Here is a 20,104-nt window from a genome sequence, read left to right as displayed (position 1 = left end):
CTGCCCAAAAAAGAAAGGAAAAGAGCAGGGATCTCTAATTTATATCCTTTTACACAAATTGAAACTGCTATTTTGGAGGTAACAGGAAGGTAACAGCACAGTCATCTGCAGAAAACAGATAATAATAACAATAATGAGACAATAATAGTAATAATAATGAGAAATGTCAACCTGACAGAAATGACATTTTTTAAGCAAAAAACCTCAGTCCAACATATATTCCCCTGAGAGAATTCCCGTGGAAGGTTTTTTTCACCTGTTATTTGCAGTGGGCAATGAGCAGGGCTGGGGGGCTCCTCCTGCAGCAGAACAGCACAGCCTCTGTGCCCTCAGATCAAACAGAACTCTGCTTCCACGTGTGCAAAGCCCAAATCCAAACAAAGCTCAGAACCCCAGATAAAGCCAGCTTTGAGTTGCCATACTCTCCTTTTGGCATTTCCTCAGCTGTTTCTCTTATCAGCTTCAAAACAAACCTTCATCCAGCCCTGGAATAAATCCTGGGGGTTTTGGTGCCCACTCTTGTTGTGCTCTCTTTAAATATCTGCCAGTGAGGATCAGATGGAAATAAAACAGAAGCCAGGACTGCTCTGCAAAGCTGCTCTCAGTGGCCTCAGAGGCTCCTCAGATTGCACAGAGCCTCGTTAATCTGCTTTTCCCAACCCTTCCAAACTCAGCACACACCCTCACATCACCCTGCAGCCACCCCAGAACAAACAGGGCGTGCTCAGGGTGACATCCCTGACACACCTGGGCTGGGGGAAACTCTGCTTTGCAAGGGTTTTTTCCTGAGCCTTACCTGAATTTCTGGGAGAAGTCTTTGACAATCTGGACGATTCTTCCATCTGTGATGAGGTCCAAAGGAGACTTTCCCCGATGATTTGCATAATTAATATCTGCTCCTTCTTGTGCTAAGTAGCAGGCAATGGCAGTCCCAACGTTCAGCTCCACATTTCCCAGGAAGCCAGACGCCTGCAGCTGGAAGAAATTGAGAAAAACCCTCTGTCAACAGAAGAAGCTTCTGATCCTCTGCTCTGACTTGCATCAAAATCGAAATAAAGCCTTAAACCTTGTACTTAAAATTTGGAAGTGCAACTTTTTGAAAGCACACAGAAATTCTTGTTGCCTTTATGTAAATAATGGGTTTAAATCTCACATTGCAGGGCCAGGGGTGCCTACCTGGTGCAGATCCCTAAAAATCAGAGAAATGGGCATTCACTTCTTGAGGGAGAAGGATATGTAAATATCCTTTTCGTAAATAATGTGTTTTTTGCTATATGTAAATAATGGGTTTAAATCTCACATTGCAGGGCCTGGAGTGCCTCAGAGTGACCCTACCTGGTGCTGATCCCAAAAATCAGAGAATCCCTCACCTCTCCAGGGAGGGAGAAGGATATGTAAATATACTTTGTGTAAATAATGTGTTTTTTGCTTTATGTAAATAATGAGTTCAAATCTTACACTGCAGGGCCAGGGGTGCCTCAGAGTGATCCTACCTGGTGCTGCTCCCTAAAAATCAGAGAAATGGGCATTCACCTCTCCAGGGAGTGAGAAGGATATGTAAATATCCTTTGAATAAATAATGTATTTTTGGCTTTATGTAAGTAATGGGTTTAAATCTCACATTGCAGGGCCTGGAGTGCCTCAGAGTGACCCTACCTGGTGCTGATCCCAAAAATCAGAGAATCCCTCACCTCTCCAGGGAGGGAGAAGGGAGAAGCTGGGGCCCCACAGAACTGCTGCAGGGCCTGAAGTGACAGCTGCTTCAGGAGCCAAATTCTGATGTGCATGATCCCAAATAATTTCAAGTCAAGTCACATATTCCACTGACCTAAACAGCCAGAGTGGGTCAGTCAGGGCAAGTAAAATTAGCTGGGAAGGAATCTCCAGCATGTGGAGCTGGTGTTACTGTACATAAGCCTGGGAATGGCAGCACGGATCCTGTGCAGGACATCAGCTCCTGCTGGCCTGGAAAGGAGCAGGGTGCAGGAGCAGTGCCTGGGCTCTGCAGGCACCAACAGCTAAAAAAGAGGAATGCCTGCTTGCACTTAGTCTAATAACTTCAAATATAATAATAATAGGAATAGGAATAAGAATAGGAGGAAGAATAGGAGCAGAAGAAGAGGAGGAAGATGAAGAAGAGGAAAGAAGAAAGAAGAAGAACAGCAAATTATCAATAATAAAAATAATAAATTAATGATGAATAATAAAATAATTAAATATATTAAAACCATAACAACAACAATAAGAATAATAAATAAAATAAATTAATAACAATATAAAAGTTAATAAAAATAGATAATAAAATCATTAACATGCAACAAAAAAAACCCGAACAAAATCACCACCACCACCACCATAATAATAGTAATAGTAATAGCAGTAATAACAACCACAACAACAATTTATGCTGGATTTGCAAGTGAATGAAAAGATCCCTGCACCTCTGGCCCATACAGCAGTGATTTCCAGATCTTTACATCCATCCATATATTAATTATATTATATTATATTATATTATATTATATTATATTATATTATATTATATTATTTATCTGTATATATATACACACATTCAGTATCTGTGTTAATATATAAGTATATAGAGATCTGTATATATTATATATATATATATATACACACTCTAAATATATATTTTTATATATTATATATACCACATTCTGTAACATGCAAATATGTATAATATCACTTATATATTATATATACTTCACAATCTTCATATATAATATAATGTAATGTAATGTAATGTAATGTAATGTAATATAATATAATATAATATAATATAATATATAATATAATATATATATTATCTGTATATATATACTGTCTGTATCTGTGTATATATATTATCTCTATATATAGATATATATTATCTATACATACACATTCTGTATATATATAGACATAATATATAATCTATTATATATACTATATATTACTTTATATATTCTACATATTATAATATATAGAATGTATGATATATTCTATATTATATATTATAAATAATATATATTAATATATATAATATATAAATATATAATATATATAATAATGTATATATGCCACACACATATATATATATGTAGCATATATGTTATATATATACACCCCACATATATATATGCACGTGTATATATAAAATATACACACACCACATTCTGTAACACATAACTATATATCCCATAGGTCATATACATTCAATACACTATATATTATATATAATATATATATATATTATATTATTATATTATATATTATATATATATATTATATATAATATATATATAATTATATATGTAGTGTGTATTATATATATGCTATATATTATATATGATAACTATTATTTTATGTATTCTATATAATATATAGAATATATTAGATATTTGATATATTATAAAGAATATATATTAATATATGATATGAATATATAATATATACAATAATGTATACACACCACATACATATATGTAGTATATATATTATATATATACCCGCCATATCTTTACACGTGGTATATATATAATACCCAGAGCCCACACTGCGCAGCACAGCCCGATGTGCCCCAGGCATTCACACGGACGCCAGTGCAGGTCTCGCTGCCCGTCCTTCCCGTCGCTGACCTTGGCCAGCAGCGCCGCTCCCGTGTCGCCGCCGCGTTTCTGCAGCGCCAGCGCCAGCAGCTGCTGCCGCTCCAGCGCCATGTGCATGGCCGTGTCGCCGTCCTCGTCCTCGGCGTTGACGTCGCTGCCGCGCTGCACCAGCAGCTGCACCATGCCCACGTGGCCCTGGATCACGGCCAGGTGCAGCGGGCTCTGCCGCCGGCTGTTCCTCACGTTCAGCTCGCAGCGGCCCTGCAACAGCAGCAGCATCGGCAGCTGCGGCAGCTGCAGCAATTGCAGCATCCGCAGCAACTGCGGCATCCGCAGCATCTGCGGCACCTGCAGCACCTGCAGCAACAGCAGCATCTACAGCAACTGCAGCATCCACAGCAACTGCAGCACCTGTAGCATCTGCAGCAACTGCAGCATCCGCAGCAACTGCTGCAACTGCAGCAACTGCAGCACCTGTGCAACTGCAGAAAGTGCAGCAACAGCAGCACAGGGGGATGCAGCTGCGCAGCCGCGAGCCTGGGGCCTGGCAGCTCCCAAATCCAACTTGGAGTGAGATTTTACTCTGCTCCTCACAAGGAGCACCGATTTGTCAGATAATAACAAATTGTTATTTATTGTTTATGTAACACCCTTTTCTGACCCAGAGATGGGGCAGCTGAGAGGGGTTTGAAAAACTTTTATTTAGGTAGGGAAATAATTTGGAACAGGCTCTTTCCTAACTTTTTTTCTCCAAATGCTTTATAATTAATACCAGATAAAGCATGGAAGTTTTCTTGGTCCATCTCCTCCCTGCACCTGGCTTGGCACTGGAGATTTGAATTCACTCTGATAAAGAAGTTAAATCTGTTTGTTACTTAAAACAGAAAAGGGAAACCAGGGTTTATCAGTGCTCACTCAGGAGTAGGTGGGAAATGTGAGGCTTGGGAGTGGGACAGGTTTTGTTGATTTTGGTTTTGAGTCATTTCTTACCTCTTTGATGAGAATTTCAGCCACTTCCATGTGGTTATTGAGAGCAGCAAGGTGCAGGGCAGTGAATCCATCTTCCTTTTTGGAGTCCACCAGCTGCCGAGCCCTGGCCAGAATCTTCTTGATGGCTCTACAGAGTTGGAGAGGTTATTAAAGATGGAAGAATGAATTTCTGCCTCTCCTGCTCAGGAGTCAGCAATGTCTGTGTTTTACCAGGTGGTTCTGACAGCAGCAATGAAGAGCAGTCCCTTCAACCCACAAACTGAATTACAAAAATACGACTAAAGCCCTCAGTTGTCTTTAATAAAGTAGAGAAAAGCCACATTGCTTTGAAAATTATGAGCAGATTTATCTTTGGAGGAGTTCCAGAGGCTCCCAGGATTTACTAAGACCCAAACATCTGAGACTGCCCAGGAGCAGAGAGACTTCCCAGCCTGGGGAAGCCTGAGAGAGGTGGGAAAAGCAGGCAGGAGGTTCCTGTGAAGGAGGCTAACAACCCTATCCAGCCATGTTCAAACCAAAGAAATGTTTAACCAGCTACCCAAAACCCCACCTGCCACCTTCTTATCCAGCCAGCACAAATTAACATCTGCAAAAGGCATAAAAATGGAAAAAAAAAAAAAAAAAAAGGCAAGGTGACTCACAGCTTGTTGCCTTTCAGGGCAGCATAGTGGAGCAGGTTGAAGCCTTGACAGTTCTGGACAGTGAAATCGATGTTGGGAACTTCCGTGAGGATCTCAATCAGGACTTTGTGGTCCAGGGTGATAGCATAATGCAGGGGGGTGTCTCCCTGGGAATCCTAGCCATGGAGACCAAAGCAAAGCCAGGTTACCAACCTCAGAAACCCCAAGGAAAGCTGCTGCAACTCCTGAGGGGCTGACCCAGCCCAGAGCAGCCCCACCAGCACACAATAAACCCGAAAAATGGGCTGGGTCCAAGTCACCATCACTGCCTGCCTTAAAAATGTTAAAAATCTTGTTTCTGGGAATAGGAGTGTGGGTACAGCACACAGGAAGAGCAGCTCAGCTCTCCCTGAAAGCCTGAGGCCAGCAGAAAATGCTGATGTGATGAAGAAGGGGCAGACTCAAAGCTGAAATTTCAGGATACTGAAATTCAGGAATATTTCCCAGTGCCTTTTCAAAGGAGAAATTTGAATTCTACAAAGCCACAGACGGTGTGAGACATAAAGAAGTAAATTATTGTTGTTAATAATGAAGGGATGGGACTGTTTTTGGGCTAAGAACTATTTATTGTTTAGATAAACATTAGTCTCAGAGGTTGTGAGATTTTAAGGGAGTTGGCAATAGCTGAAGAGTAGTCACGAGTTCTTTGTTATAAGGTAATTTATAATTTTTTAACCTGATAGACAGTTGTTACAAGGTTTATTCTAGTTTTCTAACTTATTACCTTTACTTAATTTTGTTGCACTGTGGATACTTTTATCTTATGGGTTTCTGTCTCATGTCTATATATATGTTTCTATTATAACTTCTAAATTCTTAGCTTATTTTATAGAACTACACTTTACTAAACTCTACTATTTTATCAACACAATTCCTTACTTAAGGTATATTCTTACAACTACAGAAACATGTTTATGATTTTTTTGCTTAATGTTCGTGTACTGTATTTTTACATTCATCTAAGCTTCTCTCGAGGCTGTAAATCAAAATTTCTCACAGAGAAGCACCTCCCAACCTCAAAAAAAAATCCCCAAAAAATTCCTCCAACACCTCCCTGCCCCGAATGGCTGCAAGCCAAACTTACTGGGAGGTTGACATCACAGCTGAGCTGGCAGAGGGCTCGGACCACCTCGGTGAAGCCCTGGCTGACGGCGACGTTCAGCGCTGTGCACTTGGCATTGTTCAGCAGGTCTGCACTGGCCCCCTTGGCCAGCAGCACACGGGCAACTTCAGCTTGGTTCCTGGTTTAAAGCAAGGGAAAAAACAGATTTCAGTCACCCCACTCAATCCTTTGTCTTTTGCAAAGCAACAGAAATCAGGTTTTGTATCCTCTCGGCACCACCCTGCCTCCTCTCAGTGTTAAAAAAGCTGTTGTGCTTTGTTTTTTTATTGTTAGGGTTGGGATGAAATGTGTGAGATGGTATTTCTTGTTTGGATTCAGATGTTTATTTGTTTTTATCTATTAGTTTTTATCTGTTATTTAGTTTTATCTATTACAGTTTTATAAACTGTGAGTTCTAAAGTACTGTAATAAACTAAAAAAATGGTGCTGCATTTCTTTCTTTATAAGCTTTTTTAAGGATAAACTAATTAAGAAATGATACTTAAAGTACCTTTATTTTAACTTAATAACTAACTACTTGTGGCTTGTAATGTGGATTTTTAAAATCTAATTACACAATAGTACTTAAATTCATGAAGAGAGAAGGATTCGTTTCTGCTTTAAAACTTTGTTTTATATATATATTACTGTATTCTAAAACTTTAAACTTTAAATTTTCTACTATGTGATATTACACACATCTATTTAAACTATACACTCATAATCTTAGTTTTATCATTTAATTTTGGAAGCTTTTTTCACAGCCTCAGGTCAAATGCAGTGTTCTCTTGGGGGTCAGTGCCTGTCAGCACAGAAAGTCTAAAAGTAACCAGGGTTCCAACATAAAACCCCACAAAACCTTCCTAATTAATTATTAATTCCTAATAATGCTCTCTGCTCTGAACCAACAGGAATTCCCACTCTTAAGGATGAATTCTTCCCTGCTAACTGATGATACAACTCAAAATCCCATCTTGCTCTGGAAAACACAAAGTTAGAGAAACCAACCAGACAAATTGATCTGAATCCATTACATCCCCTTGAAAAAAAATGTCATCACTAAAATCTCCTTATCAATTTTATTTTCCTTTCTGATTCCCCCTGAAAATTCCTAGCATGGAAACCAGCCAGCTGTGAAGGATAAGAAATCTTTGTGCTAAGAAATCCCATGCTAGATAAAAATCTGTGGAAGAGGTTTTACAGCGACTTCTGGGAGCCAGAGAGAAGTTGGAGAAGAGGATCCATGTTTACCCCTAGGAAGAATTTTATACCAAAGTCATTGACATGGAAACCAAGGAAAAAAGAAGGATAAATAAGAGAAACCTGCAGCTGCCTATTGCAACGAGCACTTGGTTTTTCTCTTGTGACCAGTGAGTAAACTTAGGAGTTTTGTAAGAATGTATAAAAAGCATGCATGAATAAAAATGGGTTTAAAACCTTCTGAAAATGGAGTGCTGCTCTGTACTGTGACCATCTCAAGTATGACAGAAATCCTTCTGGATAGAAGGATGCTGCTGTAGAGGAAGAAATCCTCCTGTGGGCTGAAGCTCAAAGGCTAATTCCCAACATGGAAAGCAGAGGAAAGCTCCCACCAGAAGGAAGAGAGATCCATTTGGATCCATTTGGATCCAGGACAGAGGTTTTCCATCAGGGACAGCAGCAGGGGAGGTGTCCTACCCAAAGGCTGCGTAGTGCAGCGCCGTGTCCCCCTCGTCGTCACGCAGGTCCACGCTGGCATGCGCCTGCAGCAGCGTCTTCACCACCTCCAGGTGCCCCTGGTAAGAGGCAATCTGCAGGGCAGTCCTGCCCTGGTTCTTGGCATCCACCTTTGGGAAGGGCAGAGACACAGAAAATTAGGGATGGCCTCGCTGTGCCCGGAGCAGGGTGGGAACAGCCCAGGAACCCCACGGGTCCGTGCCCTGCTGGCTCCTCTGCTCAGCTGAGCCTGGCCCAGAACTTTCTGCAAGGGGAAGGGGGCAGCACGTTCAGCCAGGAGGGGAGAAGTGAGAGGGCAGAGCTGGCAGCTCTGTAATTGCAGAGCCCTGCTGCCAATCCGCTCCTTGATCCCTGTGCCAGCAATTCCCTTCCCCGGGGGACAATGGGTGAGGAAATCCAATTAGCTTTGCAGAAGGCTCTGGAGGTGCCAAGTCCCTGCTGTGCTCTGCTGCTGCAGGGACTTCAGGGGGTGCAGGGACATCTCAGGGCTCAAGTGCTGCAGTGAGAGTTTTGGAGAATTCAAAGCACTGAAGGACAAAAAACAAAGCAAAGCAGTGGAGGCTAAGGAGAGGAGAAAGAGGCACAAAACCTCAGCAGATTGGCAAGGAGAGCAAATTAATAATCCAGTAATAATCCAGGTTTTACCCCTGCAGCAGTCAGAGCACAGGAGGGGCAGCACTGCCCTGGATAGGCTCAAAATGATGGGTGAGTGCTTTGGGCAAAGAGGAATGAGAGGTCACTGCTGCTTTTCCACTGACACCAGGCAGACAGTGCTGATAAACTGGAAAAACCCTGCCAAAGCAATTTCAATTTGCTCTAAGTCAGCCTCAAATCCAGCCTGATCTCTCTGTAAGACTCAAATAGAAATAGCTAATTTATTAATACAAATATCAGAGTAGAAATAGAAGCCCAATAAAAACAACTGATCATATAATGGATTCTTTACTCCTGGGACTTTCCTATCTGGGATCAATCTGGGAACTGCAGGTATTTGTGTCTCCTTCCCATCCCCAGAAGTTTATTTATAAACTTTTATTTATTTATAAACTTAAATTTAAAGAAGAGTAATAATAAATACCAGACAAATGATCACTAAATCAGCTTCATGAGACTCTTTCAGAGCTGATCCTGGGTCACAGCCCCACACTCCCAACAAAACCTCTTTTTGTTAGCCATGGTTTCCAAGCACACACTGCTGAAGACATTGGTGGTTTGGGATTTTCTGCCCTGTTCCTGAAGGAGTTTCAGGAGATGGGATCCTGACATTTTGGCACTCTGGGAGCACAGAAATCGTCCAGCAAGGAGTCCAGCCCAGCCCCCTGCTCCAGGCAGACAGGAGATAAGACACTGCACAGATCTGGGCAGCTTTTCTCCCTCCTGATTGCAACAATGGGATTTCACAAGGTCCTCTAAGGACAGGCACAAGCCCTGCCTTTCTTTTCCAGCAGATCCTCTGATTCCTGCTCCTGTTTTCCTATAGATAAACCCCTTTCCTCCTCATTCTACAGCTGCAGTGGCCACACAGGAAATCTGGGAAAAGCCAGCTTGGGGAAGGTGCTGTAAGGAATTCAGTTCAGATTTACTGCCACAATCTAGAGGCATAAAATATGCACATTTAACTTGTGAATTTAATCCTAAATTGCAGCAAAATAATATTCCAGCTGTTAGGAGATACCACTGAGCCTGACAAATCTATTGTTTTTCTCACATCCTTTTCCCTGCTTGACTACAAAATTTTATGTTGATGTTTTAAAGAGGAGAAACAAAGGAAAAATATCCATTTTTGTCTTCCAAACTTGCCTTGTCTGGGTATTTCTGGAGGAGCTCCCGGACTTTGGCTGCGTTGTTGAGGGCTGCACAAATGACCAGGCACCCTGCATGCTCTGACTCTGTCCTCTGGGACAGCAGCTTCTCCAGGACAGTCACCAAAGTACCTGAAAAGAGACAAAAATGGACCTGTCACCCCCCATCTCTCAGTGTTTGAGGGGACACAGGTGTCACAGCTCCCCAGCACTGCAAAGTCAAAAAATCTTGCAAGTTCTGCCTCAAGTCTGACTTGAGCAAACAGTTCCAGATCCATCTATATCAGGAAAACAAAAAAAAATCCTGGCAAGTCTGTGCTCTCTCCCACACGATCCTGACATCCAGAGGAAATAAGGATGGTCAGGCCACAAAAAAAATGTCTGAGCAGATGTGAAAAGCACCAAAAAAAAAAATCCCCTCCACGCACCTTGTGATCCCAACCTCGATTTGAGGGCAGATTAGGCAAAACAATTGATTTCACAACAGTTCTACGCACAGATCTGGGAATATTTCACAAACCCTCAAGAATCAGTGTCCTTGTACAGGAAACTGAGGCACAACAGGGATGAGGCAAATACTGAACCTAGGGCAGAACTGTGCTTAGCAATTCTGAGTCCTACATTCTCTATTCTTCTGTTAAACCCAGCATTTCCAAGTCCTAAAATCTGTATTTTCCTGTCAAGGTCAGTTTGCTGTGCCCAGTAAGGCACAGCTGGGTTTTATTCTGTATTTTCCCATTAATTCCAGCATCTCCATGTCCTAAATCCTGCATTTCCCCATTAATCCCAGCATTTCCCAGTCCTAAATCTTGTATTTTCCTGTCAAAGCCAGCTTTGCTTGCCCAATAAGGCACAGCAAAGTTTTATTCTCTATTTTCTCCTTAATCCCAGCATTTCCCAGTCCTAAATTCCAGTGAGTCCTAAATCCTACATTTTCCTGTTAATTCCAGCATCTCCAAGTCCTAAATCCTGCATTTCCCCATTAACCCAAGCATTTCCAAGTCCTAAATCCTGCATTTCCCTATTGTTCCCAGCATTTCCTAATCCTAAATCTTGTATTTTCCTGTCAAGGGCAGCTTTGCTTGCCCAGTAAGGCACAGCAAAGTTTTATTCTCGATTTTCTCATTAACCCCAGAATTCCCAAGTCCTAAATCCTGCATTTCCCCATTAACCCCAGCAACTCCCAAGTCCTAAATCCTGCATTTCCCCAATAACCCCAGCAATTCCCAAGTCCGAAATCCTGCATTTTCCTGGTAATTCCAGCAATTCCCAGCCCTAAATCCAGCATTTCCAAGTCCTAAATCCTGCATTTTTTAAAAGCCCAGCTTTGCTTGCCTAGTAAAGCACAGCCAGCTTTTAATTCTCCATCCAGGGATGAACACCTGGATTTTGCCACCATCCAAAGAGCTGGACCAAAGATGTCCCAGCCATGGTGGGACCGGGTTTGTCCCTCACTTTTGGGCTCCTTGGCACTCTCCGTGGTCATCAGGTTGGCCTCCTCCTCCCTCTGGTAGGCTGTCAGGCAGGCAGGGTTGAAGGTCCAGGACTGTCCCCCCACTGACACTCGCAGATCTCCGTCCCCGTAGACCTTGATCACCTTCCCAATGTGCCCTAGGGTCTGTAAAGAAAAAAAAGGATTTTTTTTTTTTTTCCCCTCCCCACCCTCCTCAAAGCTGCAGTTCCCAGACCTAAAGCCAGGTTTGGTTTTTTATTTTTATTTTTTTTAAATTTTTTTTGGGTTTATTTTTTCGTAAAGCTGCAGCTCCTGCTGTGTGAAAAGAAGCACTGGACAAGTGACACACTGACAGACAGCTCCCACTTCGAGGACACCAGAGGGTTCTCACCAGGTTCTCTCTCACTGGTTTGCCATGGAATGGTTTTCCCACTGGAAAAGGCTGGGGAGGGAGGTGCTGATAGGAACTGATCCAGCTGGGATTGGGGATGGTTTCCTCTGGGCTTCAACTGCTCCTGGAGGAACCCGAATCCCACTTTTTAGCCACGCTGGGCTGATTTTTCCACCTCCCTGCCTCATTCCAGACAGTCAGGGAGGCCACGAGAGGACTTTGCTGATGGAAACCTCTAACATGAGTTGGTGGCACCAAATCCTTTTTGCTGGATTCCCCCGTGTCCCCTTTGGGTGCCGTGGACACGACGGCGTCACCGAGAGCCACCAGCACCAGGGGCTGGGCAGGGACATCCCAGCAGGAATTCTGGAAGGGGGACAAGCCCATGGCTGAGTGCTGAGGGCCTGGGGAAGCTCAGGAGGTTACTGGACTGTCCTGGAGCTGGAACTGGCGTGCACTCACAGGTGCCATCTCATCTGTCCACTCCCCATGACCAGGTTGGAACCTCTTCACTGTTTCCATATCATCTATCACCCGGACCACATCACCAACCCAAAAGGTGTTGAGCTACAAGAAAAAGAAAGTCATAAGCTTTTGGGGGATGAAGCCACACACACACACACAAAGAGACAAAAAATCAGCCCCTCCGCCCCACTCCCAAAATCCTGACAAACAAGACACCCACTGAGTCAAAAAACAGCATTGCAAAACATAAATGCAGCTACCAAGAAAGCTCTGTTACCCCTGAGCTGCAAAATAAACACAGACCATTTAAGTAGGGAAATAATTTGGAACAGGCTCTTCCCTAACTTCTTGTGCTCCAAATCCTTTATAATTAATACCAGATAAAGCATGGAAGATTTCTTGGTCCATCTCCTCTCTACACCTGGCTTGGCACTGGAGATTTGAATTCACTCTGATAAAGAAGTTAAATCTGTTTGTTATCTAAAACAGAAAAGGGAAAGCAGGGTTTATCTGTGCTGGGAATTTGCCAGATGCTCCCTCTGCTCACTGAGCTAGGAAGGGAGCAGTGTCAAAACACACTTTTCAGAGCAGACTGATTTTCTGCAAAACAGTCTGACACTGCATTTTCCACTGGAATTAGGAGTTTTTAGCATTGTGACCTTGCTCAGGTCAGAATTTTGTGGTCTTCCAGCAGCTTCTTCCATACCTAATTATCTCTATTTCTAATTATCCACTTCTCAAAGTCCTCAAACCTCTGGGGAAGGCCAGAGCTGTGAGCTTTGGAAATGCAGCCACAAAATTAGAAGGGCTGGATTAAAGACTCGTAAGAAATCAAAGAGAAGTGAGACAGAGATGCAAAAGAGAACAACGTGGAGACACAAAACACAGAAGAACAAAAACAACCAAAGGGAAGTTATGTGGGGGAAAAGGTTCATCACAAGGGCAAGGCAGCTGCAGAAGGATGAGGCGCTGGAAGCTGAAATTAAGAAATGCAGTTTACCATCAGGACTTGCAAATGCAAAAGTTCCCAAATTGTGTTTGGGAAGAGCAGGGTGTTCCTCCAGCACCTCTGGGGACACCCTGAGCCCGAAGCAGCAGGATTAGAGAGCTCCTGCAGCACTGCCAGACCTACCTTGGTCAGGGCTCCAGGGTGGAAGGTCCAGCGGGTCTCACTGTTGAACTGGACCCTCACGTCCCCCCTGTCCGTGATCCTGTGCACGGTCCCCGTCTGCCCAATGAACTGGGGACAAAAAAAGGAAAGAGGGGAAATTCCCTCAATAAATCACCTTCTTTAATAGTGGGGAAAGAAGGTATGTGAGGCTAAATCACCCAGCATTTCCCATCCACAGTGCTCCCAAACCTTTGCTCTGTATTTTCATACTAAGCGCAGCATTTCCCAGTCCTGAACTCTGGGTTTTCCTGTTAATTCCAGCATTAGCAAGTACTAAATTCCTGTGAGTCCTAAATTCAGCATTTTCCTGTTCATCCCAGCATTTCCAATTCCTAAATTCAGCATTTTCCTGTTCATCCCAGCATTTCCAAGTCCTAAATTCCTGTGAGTCCTAAAACCTGGATTTTCCCCATTAATCCCATATTTCCCAGTCCTAAATTCTGCATTTTCCTGTTAATCCCAGCATTTCCAATATCTGCATGAGATGTAAACATTATTTTTCTACAAAAAGGAGGGGAAAGGCTCCTCTAAAAGCTCCTCTGAAAGAGCAGCATATTGGGGGAGGAGGGGGATAGGAATACCAAGTGCAGAGATGCTTGGAAATGCAGCACAAATTGTCCTTTCCAAAGGACAGAGGTGGGCAGGGAATCCAACGTTGTTCTGCATTATAAAATACCAGCAAGGCAAACTCTGAGAGGGGGAAAAAGGGGCCAGGCACACAAAATAAAAATAAAATTGTGTGGCGCAGTCCTAGATCAGGTCCTGAGCAGCTCATGGTTTGTAAATAGGTGAAAAATGCCAATTTCTGAGGTGACAGGAGGTTCCTGTTTCTCTGTTTAGTATCCCTGTCTACCCCCCAAAAACAGGAATTGAGGAGCACAGAGGTTGAACAGCCAACAACAGACACAGCAACACCCAAAATCTACAGCTTTGGGGGTGCATTCCTGAGCTGGAATTAAAAAACTCAATGCTCCACTGGCAGCTTTGTTAAAGTTCATCAGAAGATGCCAAATCCCTGCCTGCCAGGCTGAAAAAAAAACCCAAAAAAAGACGATGATGCTCAGTTAAGAGATTTCCACATTGAAACTGAAATCACAGCATTTGCCTTGACATTAATTTAAAGTTTCAAAAAGTGTGCTCACCTATAGGGCAGGTTGGGCCAGGATAGATATTTAACATATCTTGATGATTTTATAGTATTTATTGATGCAATTTACAGTAATAGATGCCATTTCTATCTTTATTTCCTCCACTCTCTGGGTTTTTTTTAAATAACAGGTGACAGCAGACTGATAGCTCTTCAATTTAAAGGCAAGACTAAGCTCCAAAAATATGATATGGGCTGAGGAATTTTAGCCCTGGCCAAGGACAGAGCCCAGTGCTGACAAAACACACAACTTTAATTACCACTAATGCACAGCACAAAAGAAGCCAAACAAGGAATGGATCCAGAACAGCAAAGAAAAGATCTGTGGCTCATTTAAAAACAAACAAATCAGCTTTTTTTTTTTTTTTTTTTTTTTTTTTAATTTTTTCTCATCCAACAGAGCCTAAAAATAACTCTGACTCCAGCGTCCTATCACTAAAAAAATCTGCATTTGTGGTTCAGTTCAACTCTGAGGTCACACGAAGCTGTCCTGAAGAAGGAGGGAGAGGCTGGGATTGGAGCCAGGGAGAATCCAGGAATTACCTCAGCCATTTTGGGGTTCCAGCCTCCGTGGCCCTCCTGCATCTCCCGCAGGATGTCGATGTCCAGCAGGCACTTGACCTTGTCCCCGTGCTGGAAGGGATGTCTGTCCGTGCTCTCCTTCCTCTGCAGCTCAGCTGGCTTCCCTGGGGACAGCAAGGACAGCAGCCACGGGCATGCAGGGGCACTCACACACCCCCGTGCCTCCCTGCTCCCTTACAAGGGTTAAAAATTTACATTAACTGGGGGAGAATGGGGCAAACCCCTTTCTGTGCCCCATACACTCTATAGGGCAGCAGAGAAATCAGGATTGAACTCTAATTATATTAATAATTGCATTATGTTACAATTCTATTTCACAATTACAATTCTGTTTTACAATTACAATTATATTATAATTACAATTATATTAATAAAACACAAACAGCTCTAACTTAACCCATTTTGTCTCTGGGTGCCTCACTGCCTTCCTTACAAGGGTGAAAATTAACATTAACTGGGGGAGAATGGGGCAAACCCCTTTTCATGCCCCAAACACTTTATAGGGCAGCAGAGAAATCAGAAGGATTTAATTCTAATTATATTAATAATTACTTTATATTAATAAAACATAAACAGCTCTAACTTAACCCATTTTGTCTCTGGGTGCCTCACTGCCTTCCTTACAAGGGTGAAAATTAACATTAACTGGGGGAGAATGGGGCAAACCCCTTTTCATGCCCCATACACTTTATAGGGCAGCAGAGAAATCGGAAGGATTTAATTCTGATTATACTAATAATTGCATTATATTTTACAATTAGACTATATTAACAAAACATAAGCAGCTCTAACAAAACCCATTTTGTCCCTCTGCAGAGCAGGGAATGCCTCTCAGGCCATGGCAGACACCAGGAGCTGTTCTTAGCAATCCACTCACCCACAACTGTTCAGACATGCCCACACAGCACCCAAAATTAATTCTCCCCTGCACAGGCAGGCACAGAATTCACTCCGAGGAGTTCCTGACCCTCCCACCCATCCCATGCAGCCAGACCCTGGAATTAAGCTCCTCATCCAACCATGCTCTTGCCAAGGTGCTCAGGGAGAGAAAAGTTTGAAAAGGACTGGTAAAAGTCTTCCTGAAAAGTTTTGTCTGACAAAAACCTTGATTTTGCTGCTGCAGACACCAGAACAAACCCCTCTGTTTTCCTTCAGGGGAGCCAAAGATGGTCCCTGCACCTCCTTAAAAGAAAAACAACCCCACAGATAAATTACACCTGGGTAAAAAAAAAGCTTCAAGTCCAAAAGCACAAGGAGCTTCCTTGGACTTAAGAGGAAAGGGGGATTGCAGCAAGCTGCCAGTACAGACATCACCTTTTCCCACCACTTTTTCTAATTTTTGGCTGTTCCATTCTCCAAAGTCTCCCTTTGGTCACATTCCCCCTTTTGGCTCCACCAGGAGTGTGTTTGTTCTCTAAATGCACAGAGAACAACAGCTTGCCTGAAGAATGGAAAGCTTTGGGTTGACAAATGTAACCAAAGTGAGGAAAGTTGGGTTTTCTGAGGCAAAGTGGGAATTTCCTGCATTTCCAGCAGAAATTCCTTGGGACAGAACTGTGCGTATCTGCTGCTTCAAACTATTTCATGAACCACTCTGAGATCAAGCAGTATGTTCACACACAAACCAAATTCTCTCAAATGATGCTCGTTATGTGGGAATTTTAGAAAATCAGGAGGTGGTTTTATGCCTTCTGAACAAAAACCAGCTCCAGCACCAGCGGCCGCGTGAATCCTCAACAAAGACTCCACCTGGCAACGATCTGCCTCCACCCACCTAATTTTGGGAGGTGCTCCTTGTAGTAGAAGCCCCCAGAAGCCTCCACAGTACATTTGAGGTCCACTTTTCCCTTGTGGCCCACCCTGTAGACGTTGGTGGTTCCATCTGCCCAGGTGACGCTGGCGACGCTGCGGCCGGTCTCCACGTCCCAGCCCCGGATATCGACCACGCGGCCGGTCTTGCCCTCACCCCCTGAGGGGAAAAGAAGAGCAAGTCAGGAAAGCTGGACCATGAGACAACTCGTTTGGAGTGATCAGGAGGGAATCTCGGCGTTAAATTTGCTGAAAACCAGCGAGCTGTTCATTTTGGAGTGATTCCGTGGAGAATTCCTGGTGTGCAGGAGCATGGCCCAGTTGGGGAATAAACACACGGTGTCATGGCACCACACTGTGGCAATAAAAATAGCCAGCAGTGCTGCAAGATCCAAGATCCAAGTGCTAAAGATCCACCCAGGATCTTTACATCTCTCCCCAACACCATCCATGTGCTGCAAGATCCAAGATCCAAGTGCTAAAGATCCACCCAGGATCTTTACATCCCTCCCCAACACCATCCATGCTACAAGAAAATAAAGACTCCTTTCTTCCTGAAAAATCTTTAATTGATAGTGGAAAGTTTCTCTGACTTTGTGCACACTATCCATTTTCTTTTGGAGTGTTTGGAATGTCCTTATTTGGATACTTTTGAGAACAGTGAGGAGAAATTCTCTCTAAGGAGGGTTTCACGTGTTGCACTAGTGAAGGACTCGGAGGTTATTGGAGAGTGGTTCCTGCTTTCTGCAGGAAATGTGCTGAAGATCCAGGATCCAAGTGCTAAAGATACACCCAGGATAATTAAATCTCTCCCCAACACCATCCATGTGCTGCAAGATCCAAGATCCAAGTGCTAAAGATCCACCCAGGATTTTTAAATCTCTCCCCAACACCATCCAGGTGGGAGGACATCAAATAAACTTGGTTTTCTTCAAGCAAGGAGCCTGAAGACTCCAGAAGAGGAGGATGGATGTGGGGAGGTGAATCTGGCTGGGCACTGGGACGTGCTCTGATCCAAGAGACAACACTGAGCCTTGTGCAGGCAATCGGGGCTTGCAGATTCCCAATTTGGGCAACCCCAGCACCTCCCCAAACAAGGACAGCAACATCTGTCTCACTGAGGAACTTCTGATCATCTGCAAAGTCCTGAAATGGAAGAGCTTGAAGGAGCTGAACTCCTCATGTAGCACAAGACAAGGCTGGGTTCTGCTGGCAGTTCCACTCGTGACAAGACCACGGCTTGGATGGGGCAGCTCCACCAAAGCCAGAGGAGCTGAGGGGTGGATTTTGGGTTCCTCCCACGGCTCCTGCTCAGGGAGCTGCTTTCAGGTCAGCAGCACCGTAAGCAACACAAGTCTCAGACATGTAAATGCTGCTGTGATCTCAAAAGGATGGATAAGCTGAACTGAGCATAAGCTGATTGACCCTCAGACCCTGCAAGCATCCTCATCCTCCACTGAACCCAGAGCTGCAATAAATGGCAGAGTCAACTCTGGAAACCTTTGAACTTTTGGCTTAATTCTTCAGGGGCTGTAAACATCCCGGGGTGTGTGCGGGGCTCTGGGACAGAGGGGCAGGAAAGCTCCCTGAGCCCCAGAGCAGCACACACAAATTGCTGCCACACCCCAAAAGCAGATTTAAAAAGGCATTTTTGTCCCACTGCGCTTCAGGTTTCAATTCCTGCAGAAAGCAGGAACCACTCTCCAATAACCTCCGAGTCCTTCACTAGTGCAACACGTGAAACCCTCCTTAAAGAGAATTTCTCCTGTTCTCAAAAGTATCCAAATAAGGACATTCCAAACACTCCAAAAGAAAATGGATAGTGTGCACAAAGTCAGATGAACTTTCCACTATCAATTAAAGATTTTTCAGGAAGAAAGGAGTCTTTATTTTCTTGTAACACGGTGTGCATTTAGAATTTGACACAAGAACTCCCAGGATGATTCCCAGTGGTTTTCACATCTAAGAAAGAGGAGCAGCAAAACTTCCTCCCCACAGCCTGCACATGGTTTATGTCACAGATATGTGACAAACAAACAAGAAAACAGAGGATTTTAATTCCTCTAAAGAACAGGCATCACCTGAGCAACTCCCCTAGAAGCTGCTGCTCAGCATGCGGATTTTCAACGAGCAATTGGTAAAAGAATATTTTATATATATATATATATAAATTTATTAGATATACATTAAAAAATATTTTTTATAGAAATATGTGAATATATAAATAGGAATAAAAACAAAATAAAATTATAAAATAGAAATAAAATGTAAAAATAAAAATTAAAAAATAAAATATAGAATATAAAATATAAAATATAAAATATAAAATATAAAATATAAAATATAAAATATAAAATATAAAATAAAATAAAAATATAAAATATAAAATATAAAATATAAAATAAAATAAAAATATAAAATATAAAATATATAAAATATAAAATATAAAAATTTAAATATATATTAAAAAATCAAATGGTGTTCTACAGGACATCCCAAAAGCAGCTTACCATCCTGGTTACCCCACTCCCAGTCAGGCCCACGGACCACTTTAGCCCCCTGGAAAGTCCCTTTTAACGTGATGCGAGTCAGATTCTGCCGAGGGCTCACGAGGACCCTGGAAAAACAAAATCAGAGGAAAAAACTGAATTTTTTTGCTGCTGTAGACACTGCCAGAGCTCTGCTCCAGCTGAGCTTCACCTCAGGGTCGTGGCATGGAGGCACTGATGGAGCTCAGCACCTTCTGTGAGCAGGAAAGCAGAGCAGCTCGGAGCAGCAGGGCTGTGGCTGGACATCCTCAGGATCCCACAGAGCTCCCCACATCCCACATCCCACATCCCCAGGATCCCACAGAGCTCCCCACATCCCACATCCCCAGGATCCCACAGAGCTCCCCACATCCCACATCCCACATCCCCAGGATCCCACAGAGCTCCCCACATCCCACATCCCACATCCCCAGGATCCCACAGAGCTCCCCACATCCCACATCCCACATCCCCAGGATCCCACAGAGCTCCCCACATCCCACATCCCACATCCCCAGGATCCCACAGAGCTCCCCACATCCCACATCCCACATCCCCAGGATCCCACAGAGCTCCCCACATCCCCAGGATCCCACAGAGCTCCCCACATCCCACATCCCACATCCCCAGGATCCCACAGAGCTCCCCATATCCCACATC

At 43.3% G+C, this 20,104-nt stretch overlaps 1 protein-coding gene across 4 annotated transcripts in view; it reads right to left on the bottom strand.

Annotated features, from left to right (window-relative positions):
• MIB2 (MIB E3 ubiquitin protein ligase 2) overlaps positions 1-20,104 on the bottom strand; it is a 50,327-nt gene that overhangs the window by 4,968 nt on the left and 25,255 nt on the right. For 3 of the 4 annotated variants that reach the window (XM_021529854.2, XM_021529857.3, XM_021529856.2), the window contains exons 4-16: positions 19,427-19,533; positions 16,882-17,076; positions 15,069-15,211; positions 13,340-13,447; positions 12,205-12,309; positions 11,354-11,516; positions 9,897-10,030; positions 8,058-8,206; positions 6,363-6,519; positions 5,240-5,394; positions 4,599-4,725; positions 3,639-3,869; positions 797-975 (exon numbers count right to left, since the gene is read on the bottom strand). In XM_021529854.2, the coding sequence (XP_021385529.2) occupies positions 797-975; positions 3,639-3,869; positions 4,599-4,725; positions 5,240-5,394; positions 6,363-6,519; positions 8,058-8,206; positions 9,897-10,030; positions 11,354-11,516; positions 12,205-12,309; positions 13,340-13,447; positions 15,069-15,211; positions 16,882-17,076; positions 19,427-19,533 (1,953 nt within the window). The remainder of the gene's footprint in view (positions 1-796; positions 976-3,638; positions 3,870-4,598; positions 4,726-5,239; positions 5,395-6,362; positions 6,520-8,057; positions 8,207-9,896; positions 10,031-11,353; positions 11,517-12,204; positions 12,310-13,339; positions 13,448-15,068; positions 15,212-16,881; positions 17,077-19,426; positions 19,534-20,104) is intronic. The other variant, XM_021529855.2, reaches the window with a different exon arrangement.

Source organism: Lonchura striata, chromosome 24, assembly GCF_046129695.1.
Source record: "Lonchura striata isolate bLonStr1 chromosome 24, bLonStr1.mat, whole genome shotgun sequence".
NCBI lineage: Eukaryota > Metazoa > Chordata > Aves > Passeriformes > Estrildidae > Lonchura > Lonchura striata.
The sequence above is the reverse complement of the archived record's forward strand: the minus strand, read 5'-3'. Positions and strand labels throughout refer to the sequence as shown.